Source organism: Hypanus sabinus, chromosome 11 (assembly GCF_030144855.1).
Source record: "Hypanus sabinus isolate sHypSab1 chromosome 11, sHypSab1.hap1, whole genome shotgun sequence".
Classification (NCBI taxonomy): domain Eukaryota; kingdom Metazoa; phylum Chordata; class Chondrichthyes; order Myliobatiformes; family Dasyatidae; genus Hypanus; species Hypanus sabinus.
In genome coordinates this window covers 12,464,847-12,481,568 of record NC_082716.1, presented here as the reverse complement: position 1 = coordinate 12,481,568, position 16,722 = coordinate 12,464,847, and the positions used below count along the sequence as shown (strand labels likewise).

General features: G+C 41.5%; 2 protein-coding genes across 9 annotated transcripts in view; one reads left to right on the top strand and one right to left on the bottom strand.

Moving 5' to 3' along the window:
* Nucleotides 1-8,877, bottom strand: part of fubp1 (far upstream element (FUSE) binding protein 1) — a 42,870-nt gene extending 33,993 nt beyond the window's left edge. For 6 of the 8 annotated variants that reach the window (XR_009514673.1, XR_009514676.1, XR_009514674.1 and 3 more), the window contains exons 1-2: nucleotides 8,500-8,875; nucleotides 3,654-3,747 (exon numbers count right to left, since the gene is read on the bottom strand). Coding sequence is in view for 1 of the 8 variants with exons in the window: in XM_059983776.1 (XP_059839759.1) it covers nucleotides 3,654-3,747; nucleotides 8,500-8,760 (355 nt within the window). In the remaining 7 variants the exon portion in view is untranslated. Of the gene's footprint in view, nucleotides 1-3,653; nucleotides 3,748-8,499 lie in introns of all 8 variants that reach the window. The other 2 variants (XR_009514679.1, XM_059983776.1) reach the window with 2 other exon arrangements.
* Nucleotides 7,735-16,722, top strand: part of dnajb4 (DnaJ heat shock protein family (Hsp40) member B4) — a 28,695-nt gene continuing 19,707 nt past the window's right edge. The window contains exon 1 of the mRNA XM_059983789.1: nucleotides 7,735-8,305. The gene's annotated coding sequence lies outside the window, so the exon portion shown is untranslated. The remainder of the gene's footprint in view (nucleotides 8,306-16,722) is intronic.

Sequence of the window (16,722 nt, the reverse complement as noted above, 5' to 3'; positions counted from 1 at the left end):
AAGTCTAAATATTACTTTTCCCTAAGAACTCTACTTGTAATATGGTTTCATGTTGAAATCAATGTGAAAACTAATTAAATAAAGAAGCCCATTGTTGAGCAAAGATGAATTACACGAATGTTTATTAGAAATCTATATTAACAAACAAATTTGTCTCAGGAAGAAAATTAGCTTGACAGATGGGAAATACCATAATGTTATAGTTCATAAAGAAATACAGATAGATGGGACTTCTTAGGAAATTTAATACTTGGGCAACTCTGAATGTGAGGAACTAATTTAAATGAGGTTCTGGCAGAACTATCTTAAACACTGGTTGGGCTACAGCTTAAGAGCTGTTTTGTGTTCAATTTTAGTCACTATGCTAAATGAAAAACATAATTGCTCTGCAGAGCTTTACCAGAACATTGCCTGAGATGAAACATTTCAGTTAATTAGAGGCTGCTATACATTCAAAGGGGAAAATATCTAATAAATAGGAATGCAGTATTAGGGATTTAAGTAAATACAATAGTATGAAACCTTTTCTGATAGCCGAAGTGCCTACATCAAAAAATGGCCAAGTTTAGGGCAGGTATTTGGAGACTTGGGACTTCTTTTCCCCACCCAGAGCGGTTGGAATCTGAAACACACTTTCTGAATGGGTGATAAAGGCAGGTACACTCACAACATTTTGGTATCTAGATAACCCACTTGGACCACCAAGATATGGACGAAATACTGAAATGGGAATAGTATAGACGGGTTGACGGTTAATATAATTATAACTCAATGAATGTATTTCTAATCTACCTGATGCTTAGGAATAGATTCAATGGGATATAATTAGCAGAATTGGACTGGTCCTGTACTTCGTCAACTGAACCAACAGAGCAAATTTTCATATCATCAGATGAGTTTTGGAACAACCTTCTGTAGTACATTGAGATTTCCCGATCCTTTCCAGCATCCAATACCCTCAGATTTTTTTTTTGCTCTCTGATCAGTTGAAGACTGGACTATGATGATGAGGAACACAGGAGCTAATCCACTTGGTATTTATGACTCTTAATAGTCACCTTCTTTCCAACTAGTCAGTTTATCTTTCACTACTAGACAGCTGACTAAAGCTCTAAACTGATCTATTAGTTGGAAGATTACCTATAGTGGTGCTAGAAAGTTTGTGAACCCTGCAGAATATTCTGTTTCAGCATAAATGACCTAAAATGTGATCAAATTTTCACACAAGTTCTAAAACTAGATAAAGAGAAGCCAATTAAAGAACACAAAAACCATCATACATGTTCATTTATTTTAAAAATGATCCAATATTACATGTATTTGTTGGAAAAAGTATGTGAATCTCTTGGATGATTAAGTCAAGTCACTTTTGTCATTTCGACTAACTGCTGGTACAGTACACAGTAAAAACGAGACAGCATTTTTCAGGACCATGGTGCTACATGAAACAATACAAAAACTACACTGAACTATATAAAACACTAGTCTACAGACCTACAGATCTACTAGTCATTTTCCGCCTCAAAACCAGCGGAGAAGTTGTTCAGCACATCTGGCAGTGAGGCATCACCCGCACAGTCAGGCGATGTTGTCCTGTATGCCCTTCCACATGCACTGCGTGCCGCCGCCGTCCTGGAAGTGGCTGTGGATTCACTGGTTGTGTACACGTGTTGCCTCTCCGATGGTATGGGACAGTTTGGCCCTCACGGTTGTTAGGGCTGCCTTGTTGCTTGCTTTGAAGGCGTTGCCATGGGTTCTCAGCAGCACACGCACCTCCACAGTCATCCATGGCTTCTGGTTAGTGCGTGTAGTGATGGTCTTGGACACAGTGATGTCATCGATGCACTTGCTGATGTAGCTAGTCACTGATGCCATGTACTCTTCTAAGTTGGTAGAGCTGCCATCAGTTGCAGCCTCCCTGAACATGTGCTGTCTACACAAGCTATTTGGAGTCAGGTGTTCCAAACAAATGAGTAGAGATTGGAGGTGTGGGTTGTAGAGGTGTCCAGCTCTATAAAAAAGATGCACTAAGGCAGGTTACTGACAGAGCTTGCTCTTCTCAAGAAATATCCATGTCCACACCTTTTCAAAACAACTTTCAGAGCCCCTTAGAAGAATTGTAGAGATGCTGGAAAAGGCTACAAAATCATTTCTAAAGACCTGAGTGTTCATCAGTCCACAGTAAGAGAAATTGTCCAAATGGAGGAAACTCCGTACTGCTGCTCCTCTCCCGAGGAGTGGGCACCCTGTAAAACCCACACCAAGAGCACAATCTGCAATGCTGAAGGAAATGAAAAGGAACCCAAAGGTAACAACAGAAGACTGGCAGAAAACTCTAGAACTTGCTAGTCGCTGGTCATGTGTCCACTATATTAAAAAGACAATGAACAAGAATGGTGTTCATGGAAGGGCACCATGGAGGAAACCACTGCTCCCCCCCACCTCAAAAATTGCTGCATGGCAAAAGACCTGGATGCTCTACAACGCTTCTGGGACAATGTTCTATGGACACATGAGAGAAAAGTTGAACTTTTTGACAGAAATGCACATTGCTTTGTTTGGAGGGAAAAGGGCACTGCACACCAACACAAAAACCTCACTCATCCCAACTGTGCAGCATGGTGAAAGGAGAATCATGGTTTGGGGTAGCTTTTGCTGCCTCAGGGCATGGACAGCTTGCCATCGTTGAGAGAACAGTGAGCTCAAAATTGCATCAAGGCATTTTACAGGAGAACATCAGGGTAGCAGTTCATCGCCTCAAGCTTAATAAAGGTTGGATAATGCAACAAGACAATGATCTGAAAGTCAAGGAGATCAACAGAACTGTTTAAAAAGAAGAAAATCTGTATTTTGAAATGGCCAAAGTTCTGACATTAATCCTAAAGAAATATTGTGGAAAAACCTGAAGCAAGCAGTTCATGCAAGAAAGCTCACCAACATCCCAGTGCTGAAGCAGTTTTGTAAGGAGGAATGCCATAAAATTCCTCCAAGCCAATGTGTGGGGCAGATCAACAATTACTAGAAGCATTTGGTTAAAGTCATTGCTGTACAAGGGGATCACACCAGTTGCTGCAAAAGTTCACATACTTTTTCCAACAAATACATGTAAATCATGTTTCTCAATAAACAAACAAGGATAACATTTTGTGGTGCTTATTTAATTGGTTCTCTTTTTCTAGTTTTAGGACTTGCATGAAGATATGATCAATTTTAGATCATATTTATGCAGAAATAGAGAAAATTCTATAGGGTTCACAAACTTTCTAACACCATGCTGTTGCTACACCAGGTTGACCCACTTTTGTCCTGCACATCAGTCTCACTGACACTGAACAGAATTCCCGGCTTAACCACAATGGTAAATTGAGGGATCTACTGGGTCATATGAATATAGATGATCAAGTTGTAGATTTCTGCTGATCATCTACCTGGCTTCAAACACCCAGTTATGAGCTGACAGATTTGTTCCAAGCCTAATCATTTTGTATTGTCACACAATATGACAAAGGCTCTTCCGTCTGAAAAGACTGAGGTGATGTTATCACGAAAACTGCTACAGGTTAGTGAAGGTCAAGCAGCTTGATCCTTCATGATGGTTACCTGCCACAAACCCAACCACTTTACAGATATAAGAACAAAGTGTAATCACTCACCCCCATCTTCCAAGGGTCTTTTCTGTCCTCCATATCCATAGTCAGATGTATTTATTGCTGTTGTTCCTGTATCTCCACCAATTTTTGCTGCAATCTGTGTAATATAAAAGCAGTGGTCTGTGGCATTAAAACATTTTTAAATTATTAAACATGAATTAGGATTTGCTCAAAATGATGGGGGTTTATAATGCACATTTCCAATTGAAGAGACTAAGCTTTTCCCAGAGTTTCCAAAACTGCTAATTTATAATTAAGAATATGACACGCCACTATGATGGAGAACACAATCTTATTTCAGAAGGTCTGCACAAACTCCAAAATTAGACAAGTACTTCTGAATGGATCCGAGATGTTTTGAATTACAAATCTGATCATTTAAGATCAAATGCCATCCAATCATTATTCACCTTCTTGCAGTATTCCTACCACATGATCAGAATAATTTAAAAAATACTCAAATTCAAAGCCTATAACCCAGTATAGACAATTTCTTCAATTTTATTGTAAGAAGCATCTAAATAAAACCTACTTGTAGATTTCCAGGTACCGTATTAGTCAATAAACTAGGAACTGATTTGCATCTTTAATGAGACTCCATTAGCTCCCAAGGCATTTGTGTTAAATTGCATCAGTTAAACCATGCAGAAACAAAGGTTATAACATTCAATGGCAACAAAGCGCCACCCAACGACAGAGAACAGCATAACATTTCAATATTCTTACACACCAGGTGGCTAGAATTGAGATTGGCTCCTCTAACCTGAATTTTCAATAGGATTATCAGTCAACACCCCACCACAAATGTAACATGCCTCAAATCCAATAATAAATTATTTCCAAGATGCATACATCAGGATGCTCTTTATTGACTACAGCTCGGCATTCGATACTACCATCTCCTCAAAAAATCAATTAAAGTTCAAGACCTTGGCCTCAATACCACTTTGAACAATTGGATCCTAGATTTCCTCACTTGCAGCTCTGTTTATACTTATAACTCTGGGGCTAAGCCCAGCTACAATTCCATATTTAAGTTTGTTGACAACACCACTGACATAGGCTTTATCAAAAATGGTGATGAAACAGTATATAGGAGGGAGATTGAAAATCTGGCTAAGTAGTGCCACCACAACCTCATACTCCATGTCAGCAAGACCAAGGAGCTGATAAATATTGACTTCAGGATCAGGAAACCAGAGATCCATGAGCCAAGTCCTCATCAAAGGATCAGCAACCTTAAATCCCTCGGCTGTTATAATTTCAGGACCTACGCTGGGCCCAACACACAAGGGCAATTATGAAGTAAGTACAGCAGTACCTCAACTTCCTTAGACGTGTGTGTAGAGTATATTGACTGGTTGCATCACAGCCTGGTATGGAAACAACAATGTCTTTAGAAAATCCGACCTGAAATAGTGGATACAGCCCACTCCATCATGGTTAAAGAACTCCCTACCACTGAGCATATTCACACGAAGCACTGTCATAGGAAACCAGCATCCATCATCAGGGACCCCCACCACGAGGTTCATCGGACTCTCGAATCAGAGGGAATTACTTCACTTACCCCATCATGGAATTGTTCCCACAAACTATGGACTTACTTTCAAAGGCTTTTCATCTTATGTTCAATATTTATTATTCTTTTTGTATTTGCACAGTTCGTTTTTCTTTTTCACACTAGCTGTCCAACAAGTTGGTGTGGCCTTCCATTCATTCTACATGCTTACTGTATTTACTATGTATGCACAAGAAAATGAATCTAAGGGTTAAATATGGTGACAAATATGCACCTTGATAAAAAAATTTTACTTTGAACTTTGACATTTTGGATTAAAGCACGAGACACTGAACAGTCAGCTATTTTCTCTTTTAAATTTTCAATTTGTAGGTAAATTGTTAAGAAGACTATAAAGTAATAAAAGAATCCTTTAGATTTTATTATTTTCCTACTCAATGCAGTTTTATATATATTTACTGATAATAGCGCAGAGTAGGCCCTCCCAGGTCCTCAAGCTATACTGGCCCAGCAATCTCACAACCCTGATTTACCCTAAACTAATCATGGGACAATTTACAATCACCAATTAATGTACCCGGTATGCCTTTGAACTGTTCAAGCTAGAGCACCTGAGGAAAATCCACACATTCCAATTAGAGAATGTACAGAAAGCATTGGAATTAACTATGGCAGCCTGAGGCTGTAAGAAAGTTGCACTAATTGCTACAGTGGCACCTACTGCTACAAATTCTAACAATTGTTACTCTTAAAACCTCAAATGAAAAGTTTGTAGTAAAGTTCCAACATAAGTGCACATCATTTTTTGGAAGTTTGCATTACCTAAGACTTCTCTTCATGTGGTTAAAATATTAGATGTTAACTGATTCCAAATTCAGATGCTTAATGCTACACCCATAAACCTGCACAAAGTACAACTAATGAGCACAATGGAAAAGCAAAAATCTATGATTAATGATTAAGAATATGAAGAAGCATCAGTACAGTGAGTGATCACTTAAGATGTCTGTCCCACAAGTGGAACGTGGAAAGAGCAGAGAATTGAGAGCTGAAGCTGATCAGTTTTGATCCCATGGCATGCAAATTTGAGATGATGTTGGCTACAAAAGCATCAATTTTCTTGTATCTTGTATTCTTATTGCTAAAATATCCAACGTGGCAAATACCTCAGCTACAAGATTATCTGCTTTTTAACATATGAATACTAAGTCAGTTTCAAAAGCAGCAGCACACACAAACTACTGGAGGAACCCAGCGGACCAGATGGCATCTATGGAAAAGAGCACAGTCGATGTCTCAGCCTGAAACATCAACTGTACTCGGAATTACATAGATGCTGCCTGGCCTGCTGAGTTCCTGCTGCAGTTTGTGTGTGTTGCTTGAATTTCCAGCATCTACAGATTTTCTCATTTTCAAAAGAAGCACCCCTGTTTAAATGATGGATTTAAAAAAAAACTCTAGAATGGGTACTGTGCTTGCACTATTAGAAACGAAATTCATGTCAATTTTCAGAAATACCTGATTAGATAGATACTTTATTTAGTCAAACAAGAAATGCTAAAGCTGGCTCAAAACCCTGCCTCTAACAAATTCAACAGTGAACAAAACCATATGTAATGCTGTTGGAATACTTAAGTTTAACTCTAACTCATCTCATCATTGAGAGCATTAAAGTTGCTGAGCTTCTATTGTTTCATTTCAGTCTGTTTGCATCTTGTTTCCCCCTCACTTGAAGGGGTTATAGGCAAAAGTTCATCTTACAAGTAAGATCTGTTTGATTGTATTAGCTTCCACATTGCCGTAAGGTACGACATGGAGCTAAGGGCTGAAAAAACAAGTTTACAATTCTACACAGTTGTATCTTTAAAATACTGTGCCCTTTTAACATTTCAATTGCCCTTTCATCAACTATTCTAGCTCTGTAAATATATTTGCTTTGGTGCAATTAGTACATATTGCTAAGCCTACTTAGCCTAACAATAACCTGTATATTGTGTTTTATAGGATTGATTTATATTTATAGTTTTTTAGTGTTCTAAATTATGTTGTTTTTTATGCTGCATTGAATCTGGAGAATCATTCTGTTCTCCATTACACACATGTACTGATGAATGTCAAACAATCTTGAATAAAACTTCCTTCCCAACCAAAAAAGGTTCATCTATTGTCATCCTTTCTTACCATTTTAAGTAACTTAAGACAATGGAAACTTGTGTGCTATTGATAATCAATGTGTTGAAAGTATGAAATCTGACCCTTAAAGTTAGTGTTTACGACTACAGTCGTATTTCAAGATCGTGTTTTATCCACTACATGTACAAGAATAAACGAATAAAGGAGAAGTGAGTGGCAGCAGGAACAATCTGAAGGATCTCAGGTTCATGCGTAAAAGGAAACGTCAACATTTGAAATGAAATACTATCAGGACTGAAGATGATTATTTTTATTAAAACTAACGAATATCAGTAAATTTGGAATGCTTTACTTTTCCAAAGAACGGATGATCTTCCCTCCCCCCCCCCCACATAAACACCCATTACAACCCGTTAATTGTGTAGGTAGGAGGGATTAGTTTATTTGGTGTTTTTTATTTACTTTTTATCTGGTTCGGCACAACACTGTGGGCCGAAGAGCCTGTCCCAACACTATACTGTTCTATATCTTAAGAGTAGATTAGTAGGTCGGTACAACATCGTGTGTTGTCTGTGATCTACGAATCTCAAATTACGATACAGCCCAATTAAGTGTTTTTCCCAAAAGTATTCTCAAATCTGCAGCAAAAAGTCCAATTATAAAAGCTACCTTCAATCGCATCTTGCTTATCTGAAGTGAAAAGGGGCAGGAAAACATACACAATTCCCTTCATAAAATTACTCAGCTGCAACAGCACAAAAGAAAAAGTTACAAGCGCGGTATGGGGGTGGAGGTTAAATGGATGTGATCAATCCCTGGGCTGCAAAGTTTTTGTGCATGCTGGTAGGAGTCCTGAGCAGAGTTTATTCACGCTATGATCGTCACTGGACGGTCGTGCCTGCCTTTGCTGTGTAGGTGGCGGTGTTCCGAGAGGGTTCTGCCTCTTTTGAGAACGGGGCTGTAGCATATGGCGCCCCGGGACATGGTACGAAGGAGGAAGGTATGTTATAAGGCAAAAAGCTGGCTTCCACTTACGACAAGACAACTTGAGTATGAACGGGCGGCCTGGGCCTCGCCTATTGTTCAGAGAACCAAGGCCCGGGCCCTATCCCCAACCCTCCACCACCTGGCCTAAAGGCCCAGGGAGAAACAACACGCCTCATGGCTTATGTTTTTCCCACTCCCCTCTCCTACCTGCCTCGCCCTTTGTAGGGCGTCGGCGAAGGCATCGTTTTTGAAGCCGCCTCCTCCTCCACCAGCGGCGCCGGGCCCTCCTCCTCCTGCACCCCCGGCTACACCGGCACCCGCGCCGCCGCCGCCACCTCCTCCTCCAGCGCCGCTTCCTCCACCACCACCGGCGCCTCCTCCAGCTCCACCGGCACCTCCACCACCACCTGCTCCTCCTCCGCCAGCCGTTAGCGCATTAGGCGGCGCCACTGCGGAGTATTCGGCCATGTGTGAGCGGTGAGTACGCGAAGAAGGGCAACGAGCTGCTGCTGCTGCTACCGCCGGCACACGGAACCTGCCGCAAAATGGCCGCCTCACCGTGGCCCGCCTGAGCAGAGGAGGAGGAGGTGGCGGCCAACTCTCGCGAGACCTCAGACGGCTGCAGTTTCGCGCCTCTGGGTGGGGGGGGGGGAGGAAATCTCGCGATACCATGGCGCGGCAGCGTGTTTGATGTTGGTTCGGCTCCGAGGTTCGGGGTTCAGATTCTTCCTCGGGACCGATTAGGAAAGAAGGAGGATTCCCAATATAGAAGGGAGGGTGGATGGGGAAGGGCTCTCTCTCACTCTATAAAGGAAGGCCAGTGTCTCAGATTCTTCATTGATCCTTGAGACAGCCTTTTAAAACTTAGGGAAAATGCATCCTATACGAAGCAAGATCCCGTACGTCATTGATAAATTCATCGGAAACCTCTCTTAATATCGACACCCATTTTATACGCAAGTCCATACTGTGTTTGATTTGCCATCAAATTGGTAGCTTGCTGCACAAAAGGACAAAGCTATCAAAGTCCAAGTCCAATTTATCTTCAACTTCCTCATAGTCAGGGCCCAGGCTGTAAAGATAGGGGACAAGCTCTCCTCTACAATCACTCTGAGCACCGGTGCCCCACAAGGCTGTGTACTCAGCCCCCTGCTGTACTCACTGTACACCCATGATTGTGTAGCCAAGTTTCCATTGAACTCAATATATAAGTTTGCTGATGACACCACTATTGTAGGCCGCATCCTTAATGATGAGTCTGAGTACAGAGAGGAAATTAAGAACCTGGTGGCACGTGCAAAGACAATAACCTATCCCTCAACATCAGCAAGGTGAAGGAATTGGTTGTTGACTTCAGGAGTAGCGGACCGCACGACCCTATTTGCATCGATGGTGCGCAGGTGGAACAGGTCAAAAGCTTTAAGTTCCTTGGGGTGAATATCACAAATGACCTGACTTGGTCTAAGCAAGCAGAGTCCACTGCCAAGAAGGCCCACCAGTGCCTTTACTGCCTGAGAAAGCTGAAGAAATTTGGCCTGCCCCCTAAAACCCTCACTAATTTTTATAAGTGCGCCGTAGAAAGCATTCTTTTAGGGTGCATCACAACCTGGTATGGAAGTTGTCCTGTCCAAGACTGCAAGAAGCTGCAGAAGATCGTGAACCTAGCCCAGCACATCACACAGACAAATCTTCCATCCTTGGACTCACTTTACACCACATGCTGTCGGACTAGTGCTGTCAGGATAATCAAGGACCAGACCCATCCAGCCAACGCACTTTTTGTCCCACTTCACTCTGGGAGAAGGTTCAGGAGCATGAAGATGCGTACGGCCAGATTTGGGAATAGCTTCTTTCCAACTGTGATAAGACTGCTGAACAGATCCTGACCCGGATATGGGCCGTACCTTCCAAATATCTGGACCTGACTTGCACTACCATACTTTCCCTTTTCTATTTTCTAATTATGATTTATAATTTATATTTTTGTTATATTTGCTTTGATTTGTACTTCAAGGAGCAGGAAGCGCAGAAACAAATATCACTGTGATGATTGTATGCTCCATTATCAATTGTCTGGTGACAAAGTATTTATTCTTATATGCACAAGTACTTGTATGCAAAAGTACAATGAAAACTTACAGCAGTATCACCAGTGCCTAGCATTAGATAACCCTCATTAAAAGGAAAATATAAATATACAAACAATTAAAAAGTTAGTTTTATTCATCATGTACATCAAAAACACATTGAAATGCGTTGATTGTGTCAACGACTAACAGTCTTGAGTTTGCTGTTTGCAGCCTGCAAGTATCACTAAACTTTTGACCCAACAGAGTATGCCCACAACTTATTAACCCGAATAACCCATCTTTGTAATGTGGGAGGAAACATGAGCACCTGGAGGAAACCTGCACAGTCACAGGGAAAGCATACAAACTTTAAAGCCAGTGGAAGGAATTGACCCTCTATCTTTAGATTGCTGGCACTGTAAAGCTTTACACTACCTACTAGCCTACTGTGCTGCCCAAATTTAACAAGAAAGAACACAGGACAAAGAAATGTGCATTTTACACAGTGATGAAAACGGTCATAGGGTTGCTTAACTAGTGATTGGGGTTGTGCCCATTGGGTCAAGAAACGAATAGTTGAAGGGAAATGGAATTTCTTAAACCTAGTAGGTGTGGGATTTAAGGCCTTTGTACCACCTGCCTGATGGTAGCTGTGGGAAGATGGCAGGGATTAGATGGTGGGCATCTTTGATGATAGATGTTGGTGAGCCCAGCAGGGCAGAGGCAGTAATATGGTATGAGGGATAAATATGTTGTCCTATTCCCCCCCCCATTAATATGCTGTGATTTATGAACTGTACATGATCATAAATCCCTTTGAATACCTACAGTTATAAATATTTACCAATTTCCACCAATGTGGATCATTACACCCTTACATTCTATCTTCCAATGTTCCATTTATCTCAGTTAACTGATTGACAGTTTCTTTGTTATCTTCAGATCCAGATGGAGGGTCTTGACCTGAAGTGTTGACTGTCCATTTCTCTCCACAGATGCTGCCAGACTCACTCAGTCCTTCCAGTACTTTGTGTGTTGCCTCCTATGTCTTCTTTGATCATTTTTCCTGTTAACTATATTGTCAGCAAACATGAATGTACATTTGGCCTAGTCAGGCTTATCCACTTGAAGATGGTTACAAATACAGCATCTCTGAGGTCTCCCTTCTGTTCCCCAGACATGAATGATAAGGCTGTGGATTTGTGACTGAAGTTCCTCACTACTGAATTTAAAACATAAGAAAGGAAACTATCTGCAACTAAGATCTTGTTATATTTTAGTTATGGTCTTATCATCTTTTTGTTGGAGAAGATAGTTTGAAATGCTGACCTGGATAGGCTGGATCAACTGTGGTTACATCAAAGGCAGAGTTGCATTTGAGCAGGACCTCAAGATTGTTTATTGTCATTCTTCAATACATTTCACAACCATGGACTCTGCCTTGGGGTCTAGGAGCCCTCGCAGCTGGGCTGCTGAATGGGATGAACAATCATACTCATGAATATGCATGTTTCATTGTGGTGGTATTTAAGTCCCTTCCTCTCATTTCAGTCTTGTCGATTCTTGACCAAAAGCACAGAAACGTCAGTACTCCTTCTGGGAAACAAGACTGCAATTTAGACTTGTAACACTTACCCAAAAGGCTGGTATATGTCTAGGGGAAACGGAGTTCCAGCAACTCACCAACCCACCTCCCGTCCGCGCAGGTGCTGTGAGAATTGAGTTTTTGCCTCGCGCCCGCCAATAATATCAAACCCACAACAAATACCGTTATGAAATACACTTTAAAGAGTTTACTAAAATTAAAAGAGTATTAGGCAATACAATATATATATGGAAAAAAACAAAAGGTGCCAACTTATCAAAGTTCAGTCTGTTTAGTGCACTCATTGGAGCTCAATTACCAAACCAATCGACCCATCCGACTGTCACGCTGTCGCACCTGGGACCTCCCTGGTGGTCTTACGAGCAGTCCAGCACACATCCACCTTCCTCGGCATTCTCTTCCCGACTCCCCTCACACCAAAAACCCGCGAAAACCCTTCCCCCAAGTTCCCAGCATCACAAGACACAATAACATTCCCCATTGATTAACAAATGAATACAATTACCATATCAGCCATTCTAAAGTGAAACAACGGCGAGAGAAACACTTATCCGACAAAGAAGCATTCCTGCTCGTAACAAACCAAAGAAGCCATTTTGAGTAACATACACAGGACATTGTACAGACTGATGCTGCAAAGGAGCAGTATTTATTAAGACCTTAAGATATAGAAACAGAATTAGGCCAATTGGTTCATCATCTAGTCTGCTCCGACATTTCATCATGGCTGATTCATTTTTTCCTCTCAGTCCCAATCTCCTCCCTCTCCCATGTATCCCTTAATGCCCTGACCAATGAAGAATCTATCAACCTCTGTCTTAAGTATGCATAAAGACTTGACCTCCAAAGTCGCCTTTGTCAAAGAATTCCACAGATTCACCACTCTCTGGCTAAATAAGTTCCTCCTTATCTCCCCTCTATTTTGAGGCTGTGTCCTCTAGTCTCAGACACTCCCATCATAGGAAACATCCTCTCCACATCCACTACATCAAGGCCTTTCACCATTTGATAGGTTTCAATTAGATCACCCCTCATTCTTCTAAATTCCAGTGAATACAGACCCAAAGCCATCAAATGTTCTTCATATGACAAGCCACTTAATCCTGGAATCATTTTCAAGAACCTCCTTTGAACCCTCTCCAGTTTCACCACATACTTTCCAAAACTACTCAAAATACTCCAAATGAGGCCTCACCAGTTCTTTATAAAGTCTCAACATTGCATTTGAAAGCTTCACAGTCCTCTAACATCCCACTAATTTTTGCTCTATTGTGGCCCTCTCTTTGGCTTTGACTTCTCTAGTTAGCCACTGTTGTGCCATCTTGCCTTTATAATACTTCTTCCTCTTTGGGATGCATATATCCTTTGCCTTCCAAATTGCTTCCAGAAAATCCACTCATTGCGGTTCTGTTGTTATCCCTGCCAGTGTTTTTTTCCCCCAATCAATCCTGGGCAACAACGAGCCCTGGATCACCAGTGACCTGACTTTCGAATATGAAGAGGAAAGCCTCAGGTCTGGAGATAGACAAATACCGAGGGGAGTGCCAGGGCAGTGATTTGAACATGTTTTTCAAAAGATTCAGCATGGTATCTCCAGCTGTCCCCTCCCCCAGATGCCCAAACCACACACCCTCCCTGCCCCGAAAGCCTTTTCCCTCCACCTCTCCCTCCCCTCTGGTGAGTGCTTGTGGGTACCGATGCTATGGAAGACTTCCTGCTTGATTCCTGTACCCAAGAAGACAACTCAATCTGAACAATGACTACAGACCAATTGCCCTCACAGCTCATGTGATGAAGGTGCTGGACAGGCTGGTCCTGACCTACCTTGGCTCACAGGTGAGATCTTCATTGGACCCTCTACATTTTGCCCACCAACCTCATGTGGGAGTCGATAATGCCATCATCTACCTGTTGCAGCGAGCTCACTCCACCTGGATGATGCTGGTGACATTGTGAGAATCACATTTTTTGAATTCCCTCATGCTTTCAATACAATACAGCCACTTCTTCTGGGCGAGAAGCTGCAAAGGATGGGCATAGACAAATCCACTATCTCCTGGATTACTGTCTACCTGACAGATAAACCCCAGTTCGTATGGCTGGGTAGTTCTCTGTCTGAGATGGTGGTGAACGGCACTGGAGCCCCACAGGGGTCTGTGCTGTCTCCATTTCTGTTCACACTGTGCACCTCAGACTTTCAGTACAGATCTGAGTCTTATCACCTGAACAAGTTCTTTGATGACTCTGCGGTGGCTGGGACTCTGTGGTAGGAGTCAGAGTACAGAGGACTAGTAGACAACTTTGTAGAGTGGTGCGGGAGGAATCATCTGCTCCTGAATGTGGCCAAAGCCAAGGAGATGGTGATTGATTTTAAGAGGAAGAGGACTGTGGCAAGTCCTGATTACATTCTGGGAGAAGAGGTTGAGGTGGTAGAAAGGTACAAATACTTAAGTGTTCACCTCGACAACAGACCTGACTGGAAAACCAACACCAAGGTGGTTTACAAGAAGGGGATGAGCAGACTCTAGTTTCTAAGGAAGCTGAAATCCTTCAATGTGTGCAGCAGGATGTCGGAGATCTTTTACCAGTCTGTTGTAGTGAGAGCAGTCTTCTTTGCGGATTTATATTGGGGGAGCAACATCGATGCTGGTGATGCAAAAAAGACTAAATGAACTCATCAAAAAGGCTGGATCTGTCCTTGGCTACAACCCGGACTCTTCTGAGTTAGTGGTGGAGAGGAGGTCACTAATCAAACTGTTTCCATTACGGACAATCTAGCACATCCTCTCCATGACCTACTGAATAGGCAGTGGAGCACTCTTTGAAACAGACTCATTCAGCTCCGCTGTCACAAAGATCATTACAGAAAATCTTTCCTACCAAATGCAATAAGGATATACAGCAGTTCATCTCTGAGTGACAGAAGAACTCACATCATAGTACAATAGTCTCTGTTTTATTGTTTTGTACATTATTCCACATAGTATTGCTCATTATTGCACATTGATAAATTATTATTGTGTTTATTATTATTCTGTACTTTGTTATTATTGCTAAGTGTACTTTTAAATGTTGCTGCTGTAAAGAAATAAATTTCCACTTGGGATCAATAATGTACTTAATATTATAATTATTATAACCTTTGATGTCCTTACTAATCAATCTCCGCTTTAACTATACCCAGTGACATGACCTTCACAGCTGACCGTGGCAATGAATTCCACAGATTCAACATCATCTGGCTAAAGAGGTTCCTTCTCATCTCTGTTCAAAAGGGACACAATATGTGACATTGTGTGTAGTTGTGATTGTCAAGCATATAGAGGAGATCCACCAGATTGTTACCAGGGATAGATTATCTCAGTTAATATGAGAAATCGGATAATCTCTTTTTGTTTTCCTTGGAGCAGAGAAGACTGAGTGACAAGAGTGGAAAAAATATAATAGGTAACAGTAGATTTTTCCCCTTAGTAGAGTTATCTTTTACCAGAGGGCATAGGTTTAAGGACTAAAAGGTTTAGAAGTTTTAATTGTGTGCTTTTAGGGTGATATATGTATGTTGCAAACTCTAATCAGTGGCCACTTTATTAGCTAGAGGAGTGGAATCCGGTATGGTCTTCTGCTGCTGAAGACTACCTGCTTCAAGGTTCTGCATATTGTTCAGAGATGCTCTTCTGCACATCACTGTTATAAGGCATGGTTTTTTGAGTTACTGTTGCCTTCCTGTCAGCCTGAATCAGTCTGGCCATTCTCCTCTAACCTTTCTCACTAACATGGCAATTTCTCTCACAGAACTGCCGCTTACTGGATTTTTATTTTTGTTTTTCACGTCATTCTTTGTAAACTCTAGAGACTGTTGTGCATGAAAATCCAGAAGGTCAGCAGTTTCTGAGATACACAAACCGCCCTGTCTGGCACCAACAATCATTCCACAGTGAAAGTCACTTAGATTACGTTTCTTCCCCATTCAGATCCTTGGTCTGTACATCAAGTGAACCTCTTATCCATGTCTGTATGCTTTGATGCATTGAGTTGCTGCCATATGATTGGCTGATTAGATAATTGCATTAATAAACAGATGTACAGGTGTACCTAATAAAGTGGCCACTGGGTGTATGTATCAATTATTTACCATTTTTTGCACTTTAATGTAATTCCCAATCCACTCTCATATCTTATATCAACATAGTTAACTTTGTTTCTCAAAGTAAATGGTATGGATTTTTAGATTATGATTACTTTGTCCTAATTGTATCTTAACTAAAGGATTATTAATTAAGCCTATCTGATTGCAGATAATACCATTAGATAAGGGAACAGAATTAGGCCATTTGGCCCATTGAGTCTGTTATGCCATTTCAACATGGCTGATCCATTTTCCCTCTCAGCCAATTGCCAATCTGCACAGATTGTGGTCTTTCGGTTAGGAAGTTGAGGATCCATTTGCAGAGAGAGGTACAGAAGCTCAGGTTCTGTAACTTCTCAATCAGGATTGTGGGAATGATGGTGTTATATGCTGAGCTATGGTCAATGAACAGCATCCTGACATAGGTTTTTATGTTGTCAAGGTGAGCCATTGAGATTGCGTCTGCCATTGACTTATTGTGGCAATAGGCAAATTGCAATGGGTCCAGATTCTTGCTGAGGCAGGAGTTCAGTCTAGTCATGACCAACCTCTCAAAGCAATTCATCACTGTCGATGTGAGTGCTACCGGGCAATAGTCATTAAGGCTGCTCACGTTATTCTTCTTAGGC